At 42.6% G+C, this 26,337-nt stretch overlaps 1 protein-coding gene across 1 annotated transcript in view; it reads left to right on the top strand.

The window, feature by feature from the left end:
- Positions 1 to 26,337, top strand: part of LOC109424724 (patronin) — a gene marked incomplete in the record, with an annotated part of 310,451 nt that overhangs the window by 232,470 nt on the left and 51,644 nt on the right. Inside the window, 3 exon segments of the mRNA XM_062843097.1 lie at positions 4,350 to 5,558; positions 21,323 to 21,491; positions 22,458 to 22,873. Of these exon segments, the coding sequence (XP_062699081.1) occupies positions 4,350 to 5,558; positions 21,323 to 21,491; positions 22,458 to 22,873 (1,794 nt within the window).

The raw sequence follows: 26,337 nt of genomic DNA, 5'->3' as shown, positions 1-26,337 counted from the left end.
CAGCACTCGTCAAGCCTCGTTGGATAAATGTATGACAAGCAGAATTTCAAGAATGACCGTAAAAATTTACGGTTTGCGAGGTTGTTCTCATCATACTTGAAATTCTGCTGTAAAAATCTCATGTACCCCAAAGTAAGCCGTGAAAACTCCAGAAAAGGTTCAAATTTCGTGTTCAACATCGCATGCGTGGTCTTCTTACCACTTGACTTCGCTGTGTGAATCGGTGCGTTGTCATCCTGGAAGATACCATCTCCTTCAGGAAAAAATGTGTGCCTCATGGTCAGTACCTAATTACAATATAAAATAATAAAAACTTATCTTTCAAATTCCAATAACCAACTGCTAAAATCAAGGTACCTAAAAATACCTTGGCTAAAATAGTACCTGCTAATCCAATATCTTCTTATAATGCTCAGCCTTCAATTTCCCTTTAATACAAACGATAAAACCGAGCCCATGCCAAGAAATGGCTCCCCAGATCATAACTGAACCCCCACCATGTTTTACGGTAGGAAGCAGGCAATCTTGGTTGTACTCCCGAGCAGGGAATGAGAACTAATTGAAAACAAATTGAGTTATTTAGATATCACGAATTTTGATAACAAAGTGAGTTTTCATTGCGTATGACTTAAGTGTTAACATAACAAAAAATGAAAATAAAATAATGTACTGGAATATCTAATTGAAAACAGAATGAGTTCTCATTGATAACAAATTGATAACTCATTTTGTTATCCACATTTTACGACTTGATATCATATGCAGTTCTCCGGGAGTTATCATATCTATAGGGTAACAACTAAAAATTAATAACAAATTTAGTATTCATTTTGAAATTTTATCAGGCATTAATTTACATAAATAAGTAAAAATTTGAATGAGATTTTATTTTAAATTCAGAAGAATCTCGTGATTAAATCCTTGTTTTGCTTGATACCATATCATCAGAATATGGCCCCTATAAATGGCGTAGTACCGTCAAGGCATCATTCACCGTGGATTTAAGAGGATTCGGGGCAAATAAGGGCTGTCATTTGACACCAGTCTTATAAACATTGTTGGTGCCGCTTTTAATTGCCTTCATTATAGGTTAAAATTAAAGCAATATCCACAGAAGTAGAAAATTTTTCACAAAATTTGGTGATATAGTACAATTAGTAGAGGGTAGTAAGGTCGCCTAATTCCGTGGTAGGTCACCATTCACCGTGGTAGTAGGGACCCATTCACCGTGTATGAGAAATTTTATTCTACTTTGTTTAAAAATGATCAAAACAACCCAGCCAAGGGAATTTCCTTCGTTTAAATTCATTTCAAGTAATAACTTGCAAGATTTTATTAGAAAAACGAATGTTCAAATTTTCGATTTTTTCTAGATATATGGGGCACGGTGAATGGAGACCATTGATTTTTAGGGTGCCCATTTACCGTGCCTTTTTGTTTCAATTAAAAAGTACGAGTAATCGTACTTTCTTGTTAAACTTACTTCGGTAATGCAAAATACATACCTGATATGTGAATTTAATTGCTTCTTGGTGGAATAAAAACGTTACTACATTTAGTTTATCGCTTAAATTACCTTAGCGCAGTTTTCGTTTTTTCACTATGAATACAGTGAACGAGCAGAAACCCGCTTCATGTAAACACACTTTAGTGTCAAAATGATACTTTTAAATGTTTCTAATGAGCGTTTTGACATGGTAACAATAGATTAGTGGTGTATTGGTGAAATTGAAGGGAAATTGTCATATCATTCAATCATAATATGGAAATAATGAAAAAATATTCGAAGGCACACGGTGAATGAAGCCCCCACGGTGAATGGTGCCTTAACGGTATTATCGATTGTAACATTGACATTTCATATACAGTCATTTCTAACTTGGAGCCTACACGAAGAAAAAATGTATGGAAATCGGATATGGTATCCTCATAGATATGCAGCATAACTATACCATGATTCAACTAAAAGATTAATGATGGACATTGAAGTGGCAAAAAAGTAAATTTGAAGTCAAAGGACAACAGCACGCAATATTTTTGTTTTGTATAATTATATTTCAGCTTTTCTTTCTGATTATATCGGGACTTAAATTGAATGACATCGAGCAACGAATTCTGTCGCATTTGGCTTCTCACCCGGGGAAAAATGATGACATTGAAAAAAATAAGGCATCCGATTGGAAATAGTAGTTTACGCAACAAGGTGCAGAATGAAGATTTTTACAGCACGAGTCGTACATTTATCCAACGAGGCTTGCCGAGTTGGATAATTACGACGAGTGCTGTAAAAATCGAGTTCTGCACCGAGTTGCGTACAACGCTTTTTGCAATTTCATAAATTACCGCTTGAGGATAGTTTTTAACAAAACTTTTCCATCAAACTGCACACTGATGTTCATAGCCTTGTTTAAGAAAATCTGATCATAGCAGGTTTTACTGTGTAGTTGTCACAATTTTTCAAAACTGCGTCCAGAAAGCATCAAGAAGTTGATCAAATCTGAAAACAGTGCTGTAATGGTTCATTACGCAACGCAAATCAGTGCTGTAATGAACCATTACAGCACTGTTTATTTGGTGTGGGAAAGTAGGCCTTTTCCTGTCAGATTTGCGTGAGGTAAAACAGCCTATTACGATGAGAAATTGCAAATAATATTTTACTACATTAATTCTATCGGGTTTGGCATAATGTCGTTTGGCATAGTCTTTTGGCATAATGGTCAAATGGCATAATCTGGCATAATAGTCGTTTGGTAAAATGGCCGTTTAGCATAACAATAAGTGAGATGGCATTCATCATTTTCATGTATGATAAATATCTGTATTAAACATCACGGAATTCATCATTTTAGTACGGAGCTACAATGAATCTTTTTTCACGCGAGAAAACTTTATAAAGGTAAAATACATATGTGACCTTCAACAGTAGAATGACCGTGAATTACTTCGGGTGGCCATATCCAACTTCATTTGCCTTTAATTTAGAATTATGCCAATCGGCTATAACGCCAAACGGCTATTATGCCAAATGACTATATACCAAACGACCTAAAGTGTGAGAAAATTTGGAGTACTGTGGAACTCTCGTTATTTCCTTACGAAAGTGCGAATGGTGCAGTTTTAAAATATAGAACTGGAGAAATAATCACCCTGTAGTTCAAATTTCAAAATATTTGGCAATATCTTTAGATTGAAATAACTATACATGAGGGAACCTTTGTATTCTGGGTAGTTTTGTTATCTTCTTCATGGAAGGCTTTTTGAAACCTGTTGAAGTCAACGTTGGCCTCAAATCTTTCCCAACCAAACTGAGCTATACGACCAAGTTTCAGGTAATTTGACCGTTGAAAAACCCCTCATAACGAAGAGAACAACCCGGACAATAATAACCAGTCAACCTAAAAAGACTTAATAAAGTTTAAGCCAATAGCATGAACATTACCCAGAATCAACAAATTATATTTTTTGTGTCAATAAGTAAGTACAATGCTCAGGTAGATTTAACAAATATGTTGTGCATATAATTAATGTTAATAAAGCATATTAACGCTATTTTGAATTTTTGGAATCAAATCTTGTTATCATTGAGTTTTTGAAATGATAACTAAATGATATTTCAATTTGATATTAAATAAAAATAATTCGGAACGAAAACTTGTTTTGATTTCATTTTGTTATCAATAACAAAAAGAGTTATCAATTTGTTATAGGTTTGTTCTCATTTCCTGCTTGGGCTCTTCTCCCGGAGAGCGCCAAACGTACACCCGACCAGTTGTTAGAAAGATAGTGAGGGATGACTCTTCTGACCAAACAACCCTTTTCCACTGGTCTTCTGTCCAAGTGGCATGAACCTTACACCATCTCTTCCTCTTCATGGCATTATCAGGTTTTATAAGCGGCTTGGCAATTGCTGCTCGGCCATGCACGTTCATCCTGTGTAACTCCCGCCGCACAGGTCGTGACGAGACAGGTTCTTCGATTGAGTCGTTTAAAGGCGCTGTGGCCTTCACGGAAGCTAGCGATAAAAATTGATTTCACATGGGTCACAATCTATAAAGTTTCATTTTATCTTTTCCGTAAATTCCGTGCTCGTGATCATTTGTTCAATAAATTTAGATGCGATAATGATAACCACCTGGTTTTATAATTGTAAGTTGAGTGTTCGCAAGCCTTGTTCTGGTCAAAACTTCACAATTTTGACCTCTATTTCTGCTAGTTCTGATGAAGCTTCAAGTGATACCTAACTTGTCTGTGATCAAATACCTTTACAACTTCCAAATTCTTCAGCTATCCTCGAGATTATGTTATCATGTGTAGATTACGTCGTCTAACACAATCTTCCCCTCTTTCAGCAATACGGCTCCCAACAAAACATTCAGCAAACCATTCACGGAACCTACCGACCTATCAACGCACAACTGTTCGGTTCTAGTCCCCATCTACCCCAGCAGAACGCACCACCCCTGCTGCAGCAACAATCTCCGATCAACTATGGCACCCGGCCACCTAGTCGCGATCCCTATCTGACACAGCAACAGCAGTTGCACACCCTGCAGTACGTTAATGACCAGGGACAGTACATACAGCAGGCTCAACAGCAGCAGCAACAGCACTACATGGGCTACGAGAACGGCCAGTATCGGAAAGAAAACCAATACTCGTCCAACCCGTATCTGAATACTGATCAACAGCAGCAACAGTTCTATCAGGACTCCAACCACTACCGGGACCCATACCTACCCCAAGAAGTGAAAGAACCTCCCATTCAGCAATCGCAACAACCGCAGCACAACCAATTCTTCTTGCACGACAGTAGCGGAGGTGGAGGCGGTGGCACTCCGCCGCAACCTGCCCAACGCCGGACGTGGGCACAGTCAGCGGCAGCGGCCGCCAACCAGCGGGGAAGTAGCGCCTCCAGCGAAATTCAGCTGGACATCAACGCCTGGAACCAGGGCATCAAGAGCTCACCGTATAACAACAAATCTCCTAGTCAAAGCGGTTTCTCGCTGCATCACAACGGTGACTCTGGTGCCGGTGGCGATGGGTACGGAACCGGCAGCCGGTACGGCGGCAGTCAACAGTCATTCCAGAATCTGTTCGAGGTCCATCACGGCTCGTCCGGAAGTCCTCAGCACAGTCGGGTGCGGAACCAAATCTCGCAGATGATCAACCATGGAGTGGGTAGTAGTAATTCGTCGCCTGGAGTCGAAACCCGGAGCCATCATGACTCGTTCCGGGACAATCGGAATATGCCGCTGTCGCCGCCGATTGACGACATGGCACCGCAAAGCATTTCGTTCATCGGGGACGAAGACACAGGGGATATCGAGATCAACACATCGAAGGGAACTAGCTTTACGCTGCGGCATCAGGCGCAGCAGCATCAACAGGACCAGCTGGAACAGCTGTACGGTAGCAGTAAGCAGGGTAGCAATAAGATGCAGCAGAACAATGGACCCGAGCTGAACAAACACCTGAGCAAGTTGAACATCACCAGCGGAAATCGCACTTACAGGATTCCATCGCCGACGCGGCCGACTTTGAACTCGAATAGTTTCCATGTAAGTACAACTAGAATTATATCAACGTTATATTTACGAAATATTTTCTCATGAATTCTTTGTAATAAAAATACCAATGCTGTTTCTTAGTCATATAAAACAAACGAAAACATGAATAGCAAGTTTTGATGTGGAGCTAAAAAAGTGATATTGGTTAAAATGTAGTAAATAAAGTTAAGTAGACATTTTGGGAGAAATCCCGTGAAGATCTCCTGGGAAAATCCCATGACGAATACCGGAAGGAAGTGCGGAAATTCGTCCAAGAGGAATTCCGAGAGAAACTATAGGAAAAATTTTGCGAGAAACTCCTGCATATATCCCGGGATAAATCCTAGGAGAAATTAAGTAAAACGCAGGAGAAACTCCGGTATAAATTCCGCGAGGAACTCTGAGAGCATTACCGGAAAGACCTGTGGTTGAAAATCTGGGAAGAAATACTGTTGGTAACTCCAGAAGAAATCGTTCGAAGTTCAGAAATCATAGAAGATTATCAAAGAGGAATCCCGGATCTTATTGTTCTTGCACGGTTATTCAGATTCCTTCTTGATTTTACTTCTTCACGGAACCACATGTTTCCAGTAAGGCCGATGCAAATATTCAATTTGTCTTCTGTGCATTACAAGAGAGGGGCTGCAAAACGGTGAGTCGATAAGGAGAGCATCCAATATAGCTCTGGTCCTCACAAGTTCCTACCTCATGCTTCCACGGGTCAAGCGATGACAAAGACCGCCAGCTAAGAGTTGTGTGCTTAGCTGGTAGTGCAGCCTGGGCACTGTTGTCCTTCTGACTTCAGCTAGATTGAGGAGGTACGATCCGAGTGTCTGTTCACCAAGGAGGTGCGGCTCAAACAGCGTCTGTTCTGGCATCCAGCGGCTGAGTAAGAAACGCTGCACCACGCCCAGCTAGATCCAAGGTGGTAGCCCCATCAGCGTGGTCGTCCCAGTGTTGGTTGGGACGTTAAACAGAACTGACACGATGGCCCTCCGGCGAGACAGGAGTGTTGGCGTAGGCCCAATAAGCCACCCGTAAAAATCCCCATTGCGAATAACATAGGAGAAAATACGACTCGATACAATCGGCAAAGACCCACGCGACGAAATAAGGACTACGATTGGAAACTTGGAACATGGAATTGCAAGTCATTAGGTTTCGCAGGATGTGACAGGATAATCTACGACGAACTACATCCCCGCAACTTCGACATCGTGGCGTTGCAGGAACTTTGTTGGACTGGACAGAAAGTGTGGAAAAGCGGGCATCGAGCGGCTACCTTCTACCAAAGCTGTGGCACCACCAATGAACTGGGAACAGGATTTATAGTGTTGGGCAAGATGCGACAACGTGTGATCGGGTGGCAGCCGATCAACGCAAGGATGTGCATGTTGAGAGTTAAGGGCCGTTTCTTCAACTACAGCATCATCAACGTCCACTGCCCACACGAAGGGAGACCCGATGACGAGAAAGAAGCGTTCTACGCGCAGTTGGAGCAAACATACGATGGTTGCTCGCCGCGTGACGTGAAAATCGTTGTCGGCGACATGAACGCGCAGGTAGGAAGGGAGGAAATGTACAGACCGGTAATCGGGCGAAACAGCCTGCACGCCGTATCGAATGATAACGGCCAGCGATGCGTAAACTTTGCAGCCTCCCGTGGTATGGTAGTCCGAAGCACTTTCTTCCCCCGCAAAGATATCCACAAAGCCACCTGGAGATCACCCGACCAACAAACAGAAAACCAAATCGACCACGTTCTAATCGACGGTAAATTCTTCTCGGATATAACCAATGTCTGCACATACCGCAGTGCGAATATAGATTCGGATCACTTCTTAGTCGCTGTATGCATGCGCTCAAAACTTTCGACAGTTATCACCACGCGTCGAAGTCGAACGCCGCGACTCAACATCGAGCAGCTGCGTAACGTAGAAGTGGCTCAAGACTACGCGCAGCAGTTAGCAGTGGCCCTACCAACGGAAGAGCAGCTTGGCGCAGCTACACTTGAAGATGGCTGGAGGGACATCCGATCCGCCATAGGTAGTACCTCGGCTACAGCACTAGGCTTCGCGACTCCGAATCACAGAAACGACTGGTACGATGGCGAATGTGAACAGTTGAAAAACGAGAAGAATGCAGCATGGGCGAGAATGCTGCAACACCGTACGAGAGCGAATGAGGCACGTTACAAACAGGCGCGGAACAGGCAGAACTCAGTCTTCCGGATGAAGAAGCGCCAGCAGGAAGAACGAGATCGCGAAGCGATGGAAGAGCTGTACCGCGCTAAGGACACGCGAAAGTTCTACGAGAAGCTGAACCGTTCGCGCAGAGGCTTTGTGCCACAAGCCGACATGTGCCGAGATAATCACGGGAATATTCTCACGAGCGAGCGTGAGGTGGTCGAGAGGTGGCGGCAGCATTACGATGAGCACCTCAATGGCGACATTGCAAGTACCGGATGTGGCGTGGTAACAGATCTAGGAGTATGTGCACAGGACGAAAGACTTCCGGCCCCTGACCTTCAAGAGATTGAGGAGGAGGTTGGCCGGTTGAAAAACAACAAAGCCGCTGGAGCAGATCAACTACCAAGCGAGCTTCTAAAATACGGTGGAGAAGCACTGGTGAGAGCACTACACTGGGTCACTACCAAGATTTGGGAGGAGGAAGTATTACCGGAGGAATGGATGGAAGGTATCGTGTGTCCCATCTACAAAAAGGGCGACAAGTTGGATTGCGGGAACTACCGCGCGATCACACTACTGAGCGCTGCCTACAAGATACTCTCTCAAATTTTATGCCGCCGTCTATCACCGATTGCAAGAGAGTTCGTGGGGCAATATCAGGCTGGATTTATGGGTGAACGCGCTACAACGGACCAGATGTTCCCCATCCGCCAGGTGTTGCAGAAATGCCGCGAATACAACGTGCCCACACATCACTTGTTCATCGATTTCAAATCGGCGTATGATACAATCGATCGAGAACAGCTATGGCAGATTATGCACGAATACGGATTCCCGGATAAACTGATACGGTTGATCAAGGCGACGATGGATCGAGTGATGTGCGTAGTTCGAGTATCAGGGACACTCTCGACTCCCTTCGAATCTCGCAGAGGGTTACGGCAAGGTGATGGTCTTTCGTGCTTGCTGTTCAACATTTCTTTGGAGGGTGTAATAAGAAGAGCGGGGATAAACACGAGTGGGACGATTTTCACGAGGTCCGTTCAGCTGCTTGGTTTCGCCGATGATATTGATATTATTGCTCGTAAATTTGAGACGATGGCGGAAACGTACATCCGACTAAAGAGTGAAGCCAGGCGAATCGGATTAGTCATTAATGTGTCGAAGACAAAGTACATGACGGCAAAGGGCTCCAGGGAGGAATCACCGCGCCCGCCACCCCGAATTCATATCGACGGTGATGAAATCGAGGCGGTTGAAGAATTCGTGTACTTGGGCTCACTGGTGACCGACGACAACGACACCAGCAGAGAAATTCAGAGGCGCATTGTGGCAGGAAATCGTGCCTACTTTGGACTCCGCAGAACTCTACGATCGAATAAAGTTCGCCGTAACACGAAGTTAACCATCTACAAAACGTTGATTAGACCGGTCGTCCTCTATGGGCACGAAACATGGACCATACGTGCAGAGGACCAACGCGCCCTTGGAGTTTTCGAACGGAAGGTGTTGCGTACCATCTACGGCGGAGTGCAGATGGAAGACGGGACTTGGAGAAGGCGAATGAACCACGAGCTGCATCAGCTGCTGGGAGAACCAACCATCGTCCATACCGCGAAAATCGGGAGGCTACGGTGGGCGGGTCACGTCATCAGGATGACGGATAGCAACCCGACTAAAATGGTTCTCGAGAGTCATCCGACCGGTACAAGAAGACGTGGAGCGCAGCGAGCTAGGTGGGTCGACCAAGTGGAGGACGATCTGCGGACCCTACGCAGAGTGCGGAACTGGAGACAAACAGCCATGGACCGAGTGGAATGGAGGCGGCTACTATGTACAGCAGAGGCCACCCCGGCCTTAGCCTGACCGGTAAGGTAAGTAACCATTACAAGAGAGATGGATCGTTCGAAGGCCGAATGCAACAAGCAAGCTGGGCTTACCTAGAGAAATGCCGAAGTAAATTTCGTTGTAAATCCTAAAGAAGCTGGACAAGAAATCTCTTGAGGACTCCATGAAGGGATTTCTAGAGGAATCCCTGGGTGTAGTCGCGGAGGAATCCTTGGAAGAATCTCTGCAGAAATTCTTGAACGAACTCCTCAGAAAATCTCTGAAGGAAATCCTGAGAAATCCGTGGAAGAACTCTTGGAAGAATTTCAGCTGAAGAAACCACCAAAGGAACTCGCGGAGGAACACAGAAGACACTCCTGGAGCAATCCCTGATGCAGCTTCTAGAGAAATCACAAAAAAAGTTTTAGGAGGAACCGCAGGGTGAACTTCGCTAGGAATCACTAAAGAAACTCCTGGAAGAATTCCTGAAAAAAATCTTGAAAAAGTTCCTGGAATGAGTTTACTGAGGAATCTCTGAAGGAGTTCCCGGAGGAGTCCCAGAAGGAGTTGCTGGCAAAATCTCTAAAGCAGAAATATTTTCTGCATTTTCAAGAGAAGTATCTGTGAAGGTATTTCCATGGGAATGTATTTTCGTAAGAAGTAAAGAAACATTTAAAGGAATCCTTGGATGAACTCCTATAGAAATCTCTGACGGAACTTCTAGAGGAATGTCTGCAATAATTTCTGAATGAATCCATGAATTAGTATCTGTCGGAATTACACTAGAAATGCCTCGAAGAATCCCTGAAAAACTTCCTCTAAACCTCTGATGGAATTCCTGGAGGAATTTCTAATGCATTTTCTGGAAAAATTAATGAATGAGCTCCAGGAGAAACACCTGATGGAGCGTTTAAAGGAATCCATTAAACAAATAAATGAACCCTTGAAGAAACCCCGAAATAATTTGCTGGATGAATCTCTGAAGAATTTTTAATTCCAGAAAAATCCTGGAGGAATGTTTGGAGAAATTCCTGGCCCTGGCCAAGTTCGCAGGGGTTGACGGTATTAAAGTGAAGGAGTTTCATTTTGATTATTGTAATGTAGTGTTCTTTAGTGATACATATCACCTTTTTAACACTTTAATGCGCCTCCAACGGTTCATCACGAACCGGCTGCTGCAGATGGAGTATGGCTGATCATATGCATCAGACATGCTCGATAAACAGGAGGAACCGCCGGGGCTCAGTAGAGTCTATTCCCAAGCAATAGTTCCAAGTCGGTTGGATTTGAGGAGGTTTTGATGATCGTTACAAATCCTAATAAAAGTATTATAGGATTTGTGACAGGTTTTGGAACCTTTTACAGCCATCTGACTTCAAAATGTTGCTTGGGCTCTATTTCCTACGTTTCTCGGTTGATTTTTATTACATAGTAATTTATTAATGTCATAGACGCTTTTTCGAATTTTTACAATGTTAGTTGGTCATATTTTCTTTAAATAAAGCAATAAAAATCGACCGAAGAATCAATAGTGGGAAGGAGATTTGCAGCACTTAATTGTGCTGATAGATTCAAAGCTAACGTGCGAACACTTAAACGCATTGTTGACGTCAATGCGTTCGACGTGACATTTTGGACAAAAACTGACTGCTTTATATTAACTGAACAACGTTACTTGTGTATGACTAGGTTGACATTTCTAGGCTACGCTTGAGAAAATGACATGATTCATTTAGGTAGGACCGATAGGACAATTGAACGAATTTGAATATTTTTAATAGTATTTGTAGCGGGATGAAAGTTGACATGAAATCTTTATTATTTTAAAATTTTATTGCAATCAACTGACCAAATTGGCGTATTTTTGATTATCTCTTAGATGTTCAGAAGTTCAGTTACATGTTTCTGTGGATTTTAGACCGATGACAATTTAAGGACACAAGAGATGAACACAAGTAGAAAACGATTAGCGAAATCAAGAAAACAATTTGACACAGGATCGACTATATTTTAACATACAGGGTTCGATTGATTCGATGAAAAAAAAACAACATACGACAACTGACTTAACGAGGAGAAAATCATATATAACCATACCACAAAATCAAACAAGGAGACAAACACAAACCGTGTGACCATAACACTACATAGGCAAATTCTGACTGACTGACCAATTGAAAACTTTCCAATCCTCTACCGTATCTTTCTGAGTCAGTTGCAACAGTGTCTTAATGGATATCATTTTCCGCGCACGGCTGGCAAACTGCTTCTGAAAGATTACGTACTCTTTTCTATCTTCGGGTCTAGTGTAGAGGTTTCAACTCTATTCAGAGTGCAGCTAGAAACCTAGCAGAAAAAAAAAAGAAATTCCTGGAATGAGAATGAGAAATCCCTCAAGGAATTCCAGCATTCAAAAGAAATTCGTCTAAGAATTCCAGGAGAAATCTCTAAGAAAGTTCTAGGAGGAAGCTTTGAAGAAAGTCCTGGAGAAATCTTTCCAGTAATTTCAGCACTGAAATTCCTGGAGGAATCACCTAAGAATCTCTGAAAGAGTTTCTGGAGAAATCTCCCAAGGGGTTTCAGACGGAATCTCCAAAGAATTAACAAAAAAATCTTTCCAGCAATTGCAGGAGCAATTTCTCCACTAATTTTAAGAGAAATTTCTCTAAAAAATCAAGAAAAAATCCTTGTTAGATTTCAAGAAGAAATTGCTGTAGCGCTTCCTAGATTAGATCGTGCCTTCTAATTACAAGTTTTTCCAGTATGTTTCAAACATACCAGCTAACCTGGTAAAATGCCAGTAAAATGGGCAATATGTATCATTGTACCCTTGCTTGCGTCACTTGGCGCAGTTCGGTCGTCCGAGCGTCCGACCGTGCCGAGCTCTCGACGCATACTAATTAGACACCAGCAAAACAAACTGCCTGGTGGCTAGGTATGCGGAGTGCGAGAGTAAGTCTCGGCTTCATATAAATAACTCGCTCGCACTTGTAGGTAGTGGGCACAAACAGGAGTGTGTTGTGGATTGGCATCTAAGCCGAAAAGAGAGATGAGTTTGTGAAATAGGAGTGTTCACGGTGCGGCATCGGAGTCAGTTCGGCTTTCTATTCCGCAGAACCATTACCTGTTCTGTGGCTTAGTTGGTTAAAGCGCCGGTCTAGCGAATACGGAGTCGTGGGTTCGAATCCCACCAGAACGCGATTTTTTTCACAAATTTCATCTCTCAATTTGCCAATTAGCAACATTTCGTGCCTTCTAATTACAAGTTTTTCCAGTATGTCCTAGATTAATCTTTAAAGAAATCACAAAAAAAAAACCCCTTCAAGGTACTTTAGCCAAGATATTTCAGAAAACCTAAATTAAATAATAAATTTATCAAGGAATTCCGGGAAAAATCTCACAAAGAATATTAGGAGAAATTTCTGAACGAATTCCTGCAGGAATCTCTGAATATTTTCTGGAAAATCTCTGAAGAAGTTCCAAGAAGTCCACCAAGGAATTCAAGGAGAAATCCTTTAAGAAATTCCTAGAGAAATCCCAGAAGGAGTTCCGAGAAGAATCCCTGAAAGAATTCCTGGTTGAATCCCTTAAGAAATTTTAGGAAAATTTCCTCAAGGAACTTCAACAGATATTTCTCAAACAATTCCGGAAGAAATCTCTTAAGACATTCCTAGGCAATTTTTCTGGATGAGTCCTTGAAGGAACTGCTGGAGGAATCTCTGATGAAATTTCTTGAGGAATCGGCAAAAACATTCCTGGAGAAATCTCTGAAGAGAATTTTATAGAAATCTCTGAAAAAATACCTGAGTTAACCTCTTATGGACTTTATGGAGGAATTAAAAAAATCATGAAGGATCGGTGAAGGAACTTTTAGAGGAATTCTTGGCTTAAAGCCAGGAGAAACCTCTAACAGACTGCTAGGTGAATGTTTGAAGGAACTCCTAAATAAATCCCTGATTAAATTCCTGGACCAACCACTAGAGAACTTCTTGAATCAATCCCTGATTGATTTCCTGAGGAATCAATGATAAAAAATCGGAATAAACTCCCGGAGAAACCTCTGACGGAGCTTTTAAAAAAAATCTCTGAAGAAATTCCTGGAGGAATCCGAGAAGAAAATCATGCAGGAGTTTCTGAAGGAATACTTGGACGATTGTTAGATTTTCTTCTGAAGAAGCATCACTCTGCGGACGAGTGTTGTTTTACCAAATAACTTCGTCAAATTTTGTGATGTTCATTCATGAAATACAAAAACAACGGTAAGGTAAAAGGAGGAATTCGTAGAATAATATGCTGCTATAGAGTGTAGTAGCACCTAAATTCATGATTTTTCACTAGTATTCAATTCAAACATTTGCTAAGAGCAAATTACTTAGATTTCTTTATGAATTATTTTAATGACACCTTCAGAAATTCCTTTTGGCATTTCTTCAGGAACTTCCAAGGGATTCTTTTAGGAATTCTTCGAGGGATTTCTCCAGGAATTTCCCCTTCGTGAATTCTTCCATAGACATCTTGCAGGGTTCCGATATTGACTGTTTCAGTGTTTGTTCCAAGAAATGCTTCAGGAATTCCTCCCACGATTTCTTCGGCTATTTTTCCAGATACTTGTGCAAGCATGCATCGGCGAATTCCATAGCTTCCTTCAGTGATTAGATCATTATTATTATTATTATTTTATTTAATCCATCTGACTTAGGTCTTAATGAATGTATACTAAACTAATTGACATTTACAGTACGTGCTGAAGCAATAATTTTCCGTCTGAATTCTACTGAAGAAATCCCGAATTCAAAGAGATTGGCCACGTCGTTAAAAGCTCTTACCATAGCGGAAAGAGGTTCATAGAAGCCAAACTGTGAACGGTGAAATGGTATCGCAAGCATACGGTCAAGAGTCCAACGTTGAATCCTAGTAGGAGCGTTTAACGGCAGCTGTGCAAGGAGGGTTGGGCAGTCTATTTCACAATTGAGGATTTTTGCCACAGTCACTGCTTGTTGGATGGTCCGACGACGCTCTAGAGTTTCAATGCCTACCAAGCCGCAGCGGTTAACGTATGGCGGGAGATGGACACGGTCCCTCCAAGGTAGCAATCGTAGGGCGTAACGTACAAAGCGTTTCTGAATCCGTTCGAACCTATCAATCCAGGTAGCTTGGTATGGACTCCAGACAACTGAGGACGATTCTATTGTCGAACGAACCAGCGAGTTGTACAGCGTTTTGAGGCAATGAATGTCGGTGAAGTTTTTGGCAATACGCATGATGAATCCTAGCTGTCGATTGGCGCGATCGATGATCTCAGCACGGTGTTCGTTGAAAGTTAGTTTGGTATCAAGCAGTATTCCCAAGTCTTTCACTTGCTTAACGCGCTGAACAGTTGTATCGCCGATTTTATAGTCCATGTGGATAGGATTGGCAGAACGGTGAAATGTTATAACTTGACATTTACTAATGCTGAGCGTCATGCGATTTTCTCCACACCATTTGACAAATATATCCAGCAACATCTGCAGTCGCTCGCAATCCGCCGGACTTTCGATGACAACGTAGATCTTAAGGTCATCAGCGTAAATGAGCCTACAGCCAACACCCAGTAGAGCAGCAACGTCATTGAAATAGAGTGCAAATAGGAGAGGCCCGAGATTGCTCCCTTGCGGTACGCCCGATGGGTTCGTGAACCAGAATGAAGTATACGATCCTAACTTGACGCAGAGTCTCCTACCACATAAGTAAGATTCTAGCCAGGTCACCATGGCGGATGATGCACCCAGTTTCGCCAGCTTGCGTAATAGAATACAATGGTCAATTTTGTCGAAAGCTGCCTTCAAATCTGTGTAAATTGCATCAACCTGCTTTCCATTTTCTAAATGGTTAATACAATCAGTAGTGAAGGAGAGGAGGTTGGTCGTCACTGACCTGCCGGGATAAAATCCATGTTGATCGGTGGAAATGTACATTTTCGTTTGGGAGAATAGGCAATCATTCATTATAGTCTCGAACAACTTTGAACTCATGGATTGTCCCAGAGATTTTCTCAAGAATTCCTCTAGGGGTTTCACCAGACATTCCTCTGGGAATTTCTCCTGGGATATCTTTAGAAGTTCCTGCAGTAATTGTTCCTGTTTTTTTTTCGTGGATTCATCCAGGAATTTCTCAAAGGATTCCAGGGATTTCCAAAGTAATGTCATCAGCGATTTTTTAAAGGTATTTTCAAGTGTTTCTTCAGAGATTTCCTCAGGGATTTCTCCATATATTCCTTGAAGAATTCCACTAGAGATTGCTCTAATGATTCATTCTGGAATAATTCGGAGTATTTCAACAGGAATATCTACCAGAAACCCTTTCGGAAAATTTGAGAGATTATGTAAAATTTAATCTAGGAATTCCTTAAAACATTATTGTACAAAACATTATTTTGTAAGTTCATCCGCAGATGCCCACAATAATTCGTCCAGAATTTATAGCAGACATGGATTTCTTAATATTTTTTCCTAGGTATTCCTACAGAAAATCTTCCAAGGATTCGTTAAGACAGCTTTCCTGGGATGTCGTCATAGGATTGCTGCCAGGATCTCTCATGGGATTTCTTCAAGAGTTCCTCCAGGTTTTCCTCCAGGGATTCACCCGAAAATTTCTTCTGTGTTTCTTTCAGGAACAACTCCAAGCATTATTTTAAAAATTCCTCCTAGGAATCACCCAGAAACTCTTACAAGAATTCCTTCAGGAGTTCCTCTTGAAATTCTTTCAGGAACCCCTCCAAGAATCAATCCAGTACTTTCTTCAGGAAATATTTAGCGATTCCCTTAGGAATTTCCCTTGGTATTGCTTCCGGGATTCCTTCAGGAGTTTCTTCGGGAATTCCTCCAAGGATTTCTTCAGGAACTGCTAGAGGGATTCCGCGGCAAGCCGCAAGGAATCCCTCCACGATTTCTTCTTAGAATTCCTTTAGGATTTCTCCAAGAATTCCATCTGTGATTTCTTCAAGAATTCGTCCTGGGATTTCTCCAAGAATTCCTCTTGGGATTCCTCCATGAATTATTCCAGGGATTCCTCTGGAAATCGCTGCAGGTATTCCACTAAAAATTCCTATACAAATGCCTCTAGAGATTCCTCTAGGATATCCTCCAGAGATTCCTCCAAGAAACTCCTCCAGGAATTTATTCAGTACTTCCTCCAGGAACAGTTTAGGGATTCTCTTAGGAATTCCTCTTTAAATTGCTTCCGGAATTCCTTCTGGAGTTTCTTCAGGAATTTCGCTAGGGATTTCTTCAGGAACTGGTACTCCACGAACTTTTCTAAGGATGCCTTCAAAATTTCTCCAAGAATTTCATCTGCGATTTCTTTAAGAATTATTTCTTGTATTCCTCAATGAATTTCTTAGGAGACTTCAGGAATTCATCCAGGAATTTCTCTGGGATTTCCTGCAGGAATTTCTCTACAAATTCCTCCAGGAATTCGCCAGAAATTCCTCTAGGATTTCCTCTAGAGATTTCTCCAGAATTTCCTCTGGAGATTATTTCAGAAATTCCTACAGGCATTCTTCTAAGAAATCCTTCACGGATCCCGCAAAGAATCCCTACCAGAATTCTTTCGGGGATTCCTCCAGGAATTCATCCAGGAATTTCTCTGGGATTTGGTGCAGGGATTTCTCTACAAAATTCTCCAGGAATTCGCCAGAAATTCCTCTAGAGATTACTCCAAGAATTTCCTCTTGAGATTCTTTCAGGAATTCCTACAGGCATTCTTCTAAGATATTCTTCTGGGATCCTGCAAAGAATCCTTACAAGAATTCTTTCAGAGCTTCCTCCAATAATTCTTCGATGCATTCCTTAAGGACTTCCTGCAAAGATTCCTCCAGGAATTGCTTCAGGAATTCCTCCAAGAATTCTACCAGGAATTTCTCTAGGAATTCCTATAGAAATTTATCCAGGATTTCTTTCAGAGACTCCTACAGGATTTTCTCCAAGGGTTCCTTCATGAATTACTTCAGGGATTCCATCAAGAATTCCACCAAAATCCTTCTAGGCATTCTTCCAGAAATTAATCTGAGCATTCTTCCAGGAATTTCTCCAGGAATTCTTCCAGCGATACCTTCAGGAGTTCAGATTATTCAGGATAATTCTCCAGGATTTGTTTCAGGGACTCCTCCAGGTAATCACTAAGAGTTCTTCCAGGAGTTTCTCCTGGAATTGATTCAGGAATTCTTCTTGAGACTCCTCCAGGAATTCATACAGGCATTCCTCCAGGAATTTCTTCAGGCTTTCCTTGAGGAATTACTCCACAAATTACCACAGGAATTTCTTCAGAGATTCCTCTAGGAATTTCATCAGGAATTAATCAAGGAACTCCTTAAATTCTGTCAGCAATTATCCAGGAATATAAGGATTCCTTTAGGAATTCCCCTTGGTATTGCTTCCGGGATTCCTTCAGAAACTGCTAGAGGGATTCCTCAATGAGTTCCTTTACGATTTCCTTTAGAATTTTTCCAAGAATTTCATCTTCGATTTCTTCAAGAATTCATATTGGGATTCCTCCAAAAATTCCTCTAGGGATTCCTCCACGAATTATTCCAGGGATTCCTCTGGGAAATGCTGCAGGGATTCCACTAAAAATTCCTCCAGGGATTCCTATACATATGCCTCTAGACATTCCTCTAGGATATCCTCCAGGGATTCCTCCAAAAATTTCTCCAGGGCTTAACTCGGAAATTCCTTCTGTAATTCTTTCTAGAAAAACTTATTTTAAAAATTCATTCAAAGATATTCCCTGAAACTTTTTTTAGGATTCATTAACCGTAGTGTGGCCAGCAAAAAAAACACCCGTAGAAGGCCGGCAGGGTACCCGGGTACCCACGCAATGGAAATGATCATATCTCAGCGATTTTTCCACCGATTTTAAAAGTTTTTGTCTCATTCAACTCAGAAACTCATTATCTATCGATATCGTATTTGCTTAGACCGGTCCGATCACCATAGGTACCGGAAAATCCGGATTTCCGGATCCGTGTTTTTATACAATAGAATATACGGGATTTTCGGTAGGTTAGTAGCAATTTCGGTACCAAGCATCGTAAAATTGCTTTGGCATATTGTATCTGACCGGCAGGGAATCATAAAACGTGTTGACTTTGAAACTGTGATTTCGGAACACGCTTCCCGTGAGGCCATGGTTGACCATAAACACTTTAAGGTATCCTAGCCTTAACAATGTGGGTTTCAATATGGTATAAGGACATGCTCCCAAAAATATGCATTTTCCGAAAACCACGGTGATTAGATCGGTCTAACCAAATATTTTCCCGATAGATGATGAGTTTCTGAATTGAATGAGCTAAAAATTTCCAAAATCGATGAAAAATTGACGGAGATATGATCATTTCAATTTCGTGGGTACCCGGGTACCCTGCCGGCCTTCCACGTAATAAAAAAAATGCAGGAGCCCCTCCCCCTGCCCCTCCTCACTTTAAAATTTGGTCAACCCCAGTAATAGATGTATATTCACGAGTTCTAAGATCTAACAGAGTTCCAATATCCTAGTCTCAATAACCATTAAAATATCGAGATTTGAAATTGAAAAAGGTACCCGGGTACCCTGCCGGCCACATAAGTGTTAAGGAATTCCTCAAGGAATGTATTCAGTACTTCCTCCAGGAACCCTCCAGTTTAGAGATTCCCTTAGGAATTCCTCTTGAAATTGCTTCCGGGATTCCTTCTGGAGTTTATTCAGGAATTCCTTTAGGGATTTCTTCAGTAACTGGTACAGGCATTCCTCCATGAACTTTTCTAAGGATTCCTTCAAAATTCCTCCAAGAATTTCATCTGCGATTTCTTTAAGAATGGAGATCCTTTCAGGAATTCCTATAGGCGTTCCTCTAAGATATCCTCCAGGGATCCCTCCAAGAATTCTTACAGGAATTTTTCAGAGATTCCTGCAAGAATTCCTTCAGGGTTTCTTCCATGCATTCCTCCAGGACTTTTTGCAAGAATTCCACTATGTCTCTATGAATTCCTACAGGGATTCAAGGGATTCCTCCAAAGATTTTTCCAGGGACTCCTACAGGAATTCCTCCAAAGATTTCTTCATGAAGTAAGGATTGCTCCAAGAATTCCACCAGAAATTCTTCTAGGCATTCGTCCAGGAATTAATCCAAGCATTCTTCCAGGGATTCCTCCAGGAGTTCCTTTAGATAATTCTCCAGGAAGTGCTTCAGGAACTCCTCCAGGAATTCCCCTTGAGTACTTTCAGGAGTTTCTCCTGGAATTGATTCAGGAATTCTTGCTGAGACTCCTCGAGGAATTCATGCAGGCATATTATCCAGCAATTTTTCCAGGGTTTCCTCGAGGAATTCCTCCTGAAATTACCCCAGGAATTTCTTTAGGGATTCCTCTAGGAATTACACCAGGAATTCCTTAAATTCTGTCAGCAATTCATCCAGGAATTTCTCTAAGAAATTCTTCAGGAATTCCTTCAGAAATTCTTCCAGGATTTTCCCTTGGAATACCTTCTGGAATTTGTCCAGGGATCCTCTAGAGATTCCTCCACAATTTCATCCAGTAATTATTTCAAGAATACCAAGGTACCTCCAGCAATTCCCAAAGGAATTATTTCAGGCATTCCTCCAGGATTTATCCAGCAATTTCTCCAGGAACTCCTCCATGAACTTCTCCAGGAATTGATCCAGGAATTGCTTCTGGACATCTTTCAGAAATTATGTCAGCGAATTCTCCAGGAAATCCTTGAGGGATTTCTTCAGAAAATCTTCCAGGACATTCGCCAGGAATACCTTCAGGAATTTTTCAGGGATTCCTGCAGTCATTTTTCCAGGAATTTCCCCAAAGATTCCTTCAGGAATTCAGCGATTTATCCAGCAATTGCTTCACTTCAGGGACTTCTCCACAAATTTCTTCAAGGATTCCCCCAGAGATTCCTTCAGGAATTCCTTCAAGGATTTCTCCAGGAAATCCTTAGTGTTGGTAAAATCACACTCAAAGCGTACTCATGAACCGCTCCTGCGTGAGCAAACTCGCACGCGATTCTAAATCATTTTCTCACGCGCGAGATTTTCATGCAAAATCTCGCTCTCACGAGTCAAGCGCCGAAATGTCGTTCGCTTGTAAAACGAATCCAAATCAATTTGAATGGCATTGATTGTTATTGTATGCTAGATTTGCTGTTTTTCTATCATATGATCCTAAAAATTTCGATGTAAATAATAAGAACACCAAGGAATAAAGCAATGAGTGAAATAACGAGTCAACTCATGCATGATTTTTTCGGCGGTGAGTTTGGCGAGTCAAGAATCGCGCGTGAAACAACTCGACCATGAGATTTGAGAATTTGAGTTTTTACCAACACTGCAGAAATTGCTCTAGAAATTCCTCCATGAATTTGTCAAGTGATTTATTTTTTCAGTAACAAACAAATAATAGAAATAGAAGTCTCCCAGAATTCCTCTAGAGATTCCTCCAGAAATTCATCCAGTATTTTTTCAAGAATTTCTCTAGATATTCCTTCAGGAATTCCTTCAAGGATTCCTCCAGCAATTTCCACAGGTATACCTCTAGGAATCCCTCCAGGATTTTATCCAGGAACTTCTCTAGGAACACCTTCAGGAATTCCTCCAGGAATTACCCCAGGAATTTCTTCAGGAATTGCTCCTGGACACCCTTCAGAAATTATGTATGTCAGCAATTATAACACAGCAGTGGCGGGTAATCAAACGATTTACACATATATTTTTTTCAATTTCTCTCTTCACAGGACCCCCAGCAGGACGAGGTGAACGAGAAAGGTTTCTACATCTCATTCGACAACGAGCAGCCAAAGCGACCGAAACCTCCGCTCCGTACCAAGCGGTCACCAAAGAAGGACAAACTGGGCGACCCGTTGGAACATAGCAGTAAAGAATCCGAAAAACCCAGCCATAGAGGTGAGTATGCAAAATGAAGTAGGTACCTATGCGTGAATTGTGTCAACCGGAAGCTGGCTTTGTGGTGGGTGGGGTAGGTGTGGGGTGGAACTGATGACTGGGTCAACGACGACGACGACGATGGAGTTACCCGAAGAAATTAAAATTCGACTTTCTTCGGTGTGTCAGTAGGTGCTGAGAGATTGTTTGCGAGAAAATTTATGAGTAGGTACCCAAGGAAAAATTATTCACTTTCGATTTTTGCTTTCGAGACATGTCTCTGTAACCCAAAAACTACGTCAACGTCGACGAATGTATGAATGGAACGTCGTCCGTTGTCGTGGGTATTCGTTCCGTCTCGTCCGGTGTGCTTTCAACCGTAACGACACACGATACGTTGATAGCGAGCACCAGCAGTCAGTGGCCGTCTCCTTAACTAATCCAACAGCTGACTGTATAGGTATGAAACGTGGGTGACCAGTGCAACTTGAAAGAAGGTAGTGTGATTCATATTGTGGCATACGCGGGCGCTGTAAATATTACCATTTAATTTCTTTCACGGCCACACTTCCTCTACGGTTGAGTGACTATGGCCAAGCAGCAGTGATGCGTTGATTTTACGTTCCCTCCTTGCTTGCGTTGGGTGCCATAAATTCCGCTTTCCCATCAATAGCTCTGTTTGTCTACCGTAAAGCGTGGTGACTTTGGTATTACCTATGGTGATTCACTATTCATAGGTATAAGAGGGTTGGTGTTTCAAACCCACACCGTGCCATGGTACCCATATCGCCAATCTGTTCAGATCGTCAGTGTATCACCCGCTTTGAACCATACACACTTCATGTGTCTTAGCGCCGGCACAGAAAAAGAAGGTCACGTTATCTCAAACGATGCGTCCCATCGTCGTCGTCGTTGTTTCTCATTATTTTCAGCACTCTTCTCCTTTTCACACACTAAACCGTGCGCTATCCCTCTGATGTCTTTCAGAAAACAATCAAAACAATTTCGGCACCTTTAGCGTGAAGACGGCCAACAGTTTCTCGGCCAATTTCAACGAGGAGCAAGTGGTCAGCCGCAAGAGCATAATCGACAGTGCGACTTCCCCCTTCGAGACGGCGGCGACGGCCACCGGAAGCAACCATCGGTCCCACAGCAGCCAACTCAACAACAACAACATCCATAGTGGCAGTAGCATGGCCGCCACCATGATGGAGCGGGACATTGGCGAGCGGAGGCACCTGGAGGATGTGACGAACCACACTGGTAGTGCGATGAATAATAACCTTATTCACCATCATCATCATTACAACAATAACAACAACGGGGACGGGTATGGCAGCGAGAATGAGAACCAACGGAAGGCCAAACTAGTGATAGGAAGCGACGAAGCCAATCTGGATCCGGTAAGTAGCTTGTTCTTTTTTTGTTCGGATCTAGGGTTTGAGTGCTAGTGGACAACAGAACATCACTTTTGAAGAATTAAGATACGGCAATGATACCGCACATGCATCTCCGATAACATGTCTTCATATTAAGGCGAAACTGGAAGCATTTCCTCACTTTTTGGTTTTTGATTTTTTATTAAATAACGAAGCAATATTTTCAAAATCGGTTTTCGTGCACATGTAGAGTATGGATCAAGGTATCTTCTGATTTTTTTTTTTGTAGTGGAAAATATTTTTCGTTTTTGCAGATACCATTTTTGAACAAAATTTCACAAAAAAATGGTTTCTGCAAAAATGGAAAACATTTTCCACCTCAAAAAAATTCAGAAGATACCTTGATCCATACTCTACATGCGCACGAAAACCGATTTTGAAAATATTGCTTCGTTGTTTAATCAAAAATCAAAAACCGAAAAAATGCGAAAATGCTTCCAGTTTCGCCTTAAGTGCATCAAACATAATATATAGTACAGTTTCAATCAACTATCAAATTTAACGAAACTACTCGAGTTTCATCAAAAAGATTGTCTGTATCGTGTAGTTAGCTAAGCTTATTCTGAATACCCCATAATTAAACCTCATATAGCCACAGCTGTAAAAGGGCGGGTACTGGGTATTCAGCATGACCATGATGAGGGTAATAATGGGTTCGATTCCCGGTCGGCCCAAGCACTTTTCCTAATGGAAATTTCCCAGACTTTGTTTGACATAGAGTATCTTGCCTGACGCACGATATATGTTGGAATAATAACTGAGGCCAACAATGTCCACAAAGCTACCCAGGGGACCGACAACAAACTACCGGGGGAATGTTTCGGACGCGTACGGCGGAGAACACGGAGGCAACACAAAGTACGTGTGCTCGTCGCGGCGATCGGTTTATTTACTTAACAACATTCAATGTACAATACAATAAGAGAATACATAGGTATATACATTTAGCAGGGTCGGCGCAGGGCTTTGATGATAAACATCGCACAACATATATTAGGCTGGTCCAAATATTCTAACACTCCTCCTCGATGTTGGTCATCACAATCACAAAGGTCAATCACAAAGGATGCAATTTCACAAAGTCTTCACAAAGTTCACATTGGACGTCACAGCCTACATAAAGTTCCTCCTCCTGCACCGAACACTTCATAACACAACATGAAAAATGGTCATTGGCAGAAGCAGCTCTCATGTGTGATCATAAAACATCGTCTTTCCATTTATTTAAAGAGCTTAGAAATACCCGTCCTACTAAAAGTCTACAAGTGTGACATAACTTTTATATGCATCTTGAAGGAATATGACCTATCTGCGCTTGGAGTAAATCTGTGGGTCGACCTTCCTATGGTCAAACTGTCCCATTTGGTTATTGAGGCCAACCTGGCATTCCTACAAATGTCCCTTGTCCCTAGTATTTTGAAGCACTCTATAAGCTCCCCGATAAAGATGCGCCAAAACATAAGTACCTATATAAGAGGCGACAGTAGCGCTTACTGGCATACATCGCAGAACTATTGGACATCATCCGGGAAAGTGCCGCTACAGCTGTGGAGTCTCTCTTGCAGGTGTAATTGAATAGTCTTCCAAAGGCGAGCTTTTTGTACATCATCATCTCCAAGTGTTCGACGGAGCGCTTCAAGGTGATAGTGCAGTTACCTGTCATAATCATCACCTATTGCAACGACTTCCGAGTGTTCACAACAACTGCCTCAATTTTTGGGTGACCCAATTACAATTTCCTGGAGCTCATCTACTTCTCCACATCTGCCATCGAGAGGGCAGCAGTCAATTCCACCTTCATCTCTTCGAGTGATTTATCGCAGAACTCCAACGTAATATCGGCAGCGAAGCTATAATGGCTACTACTAAGTTCGCTCGGTGCAAACGGTTTAACTGCAATGCTTTTTAACTGCAAGTCTGGTAAGTGCAACAAATTTGCAGTTATCGCACCGCTTTCCGTCAAAACGGTGCGCCAAGTTAGCCCAAATGAACGGTTGAATGAATTTTGTGTTCCTTTAACTTCAATTGATGGGTTGTTGACGCCTGTCTGACGTTGCAGTTATCGAATTTTGTTCGCTAAGTGAAACGTAAACATGTTGCAGTTATCGAACGTCTACTGTACCTCTAGGAACTTCAACCTTGACACCTCGTCGTGCATGTCGTGTCATAACACCAGACGCAGAATAAAACGTGGCGGAGCTCTACAGAAACCGCAAATCTCAGTGTCGTATGCACAACAGTAACTCGATACGTTGAAGATCTATCTTGGCGGTTCTTGTAAACACAAGAGGCCTCCTCACGGAGCGTGGGCATTCAAAGAGCACATGCTCCTCGGTCGCGTCGCAGTCTGCATACTCCGGACATGCAGGGGAGCCTGCGTGACCGAATATGTACAGATTCCACCTAAAGCACCCGTTGGCCTTACAGAAATTGCGTCAAATGTAAATTCACCTCGCCGTGGGACCTTCTCGTCCATTTGGACACGCTCGGTATGAGCTTGTGTTTCCACCTACCCTTGCTTGAAGAATCCAAGCCATCTCTCTGCCATTTCAATATCGATGATGTTCTGACAATCCGTCTCGCATCTCTTGTACTGCGTCACTTGAAGCCTCATTTTCCGCCACAACAAGTGCTATGGACATCATACCCGCTAGCATACATACCGCGTCCTTTGACGCCGTACAGTATGCGCTGGCTGACGACCCTAAGGCACATCATCCTGTGGTACTCTCGAGCCGCTCCACGTTTCGGTTAACCACTAGTGCACCCAAACATGCAGCGGCGCCATACCGTAGTATGGAGATCGTTACTATCGCGAGAAGTCTTCGCTTACTCGACACTATTTCCGAGCTTGTCTTCGATTGTACCATAATCGCCATGCTTGCTGTCTTGCAAGAATATTCCACGTGGCTGCCAACGATGATCTGCACCCGCCTGTGGTGATTCCCGTGTGTTGCTTAGAATTGCGGTTGTTCACCACCACCACCACCTCCGTTTTGTGGTGTGCGAGTGCCTGCTGTCTAGACCTCATACAGGCTTCTACTAGGCCAATTGCGTGCGCCGCTGTCAGTTCCACTCCTCTATCGACTCGCCGGTGCCTTACGCCCGGTGGAAATGTGAGCCTCAATACGCTCAGTGTCGTAGAGTAGCACCCTTTTCTGGAAAAAACTCCAGTATCCGGTATAAGCTATCCGGGACTCCTAGGTGGTGAATGGCGCATTCAATAATAGCGGCGCAGCTATCGCTGTTGAACTCATTCTTCACATCCAGCGTGACGACCGCGCAGTAGCGGATTCCCCTTCGCTTCTCTGGAGTGCTATCACCGCCGTTTTGGTTACGGCCTTAATAGCGTCCACCGTCGTTCGACTTTTCCGGAAGTCTAACTGGTTATCCGGTAGCCTAGAGTCATCTGGTTTCTCGGTATAGAC

The sequence above is a fragment of the Aedes albopictus genome, chromosome 3, assembly GCF_035046485.1.
Source record: "Aedes albopictus strain Foshan chromosome 3, AalbF5, whole genome shotgun sequence".
Classification (NCBI taxonomy): domain Eukaryota; kingdom Metazoa; phylum Arthropoda; class Insecta; order Diptera; family Culicidae; genus Aedes; species Aedes albopictus.
The sequence above is the reverse complement of the archived record's forward strand: the minus strand, read 5'-3'. Positions and strand labels throughout refer to the sequence as shown.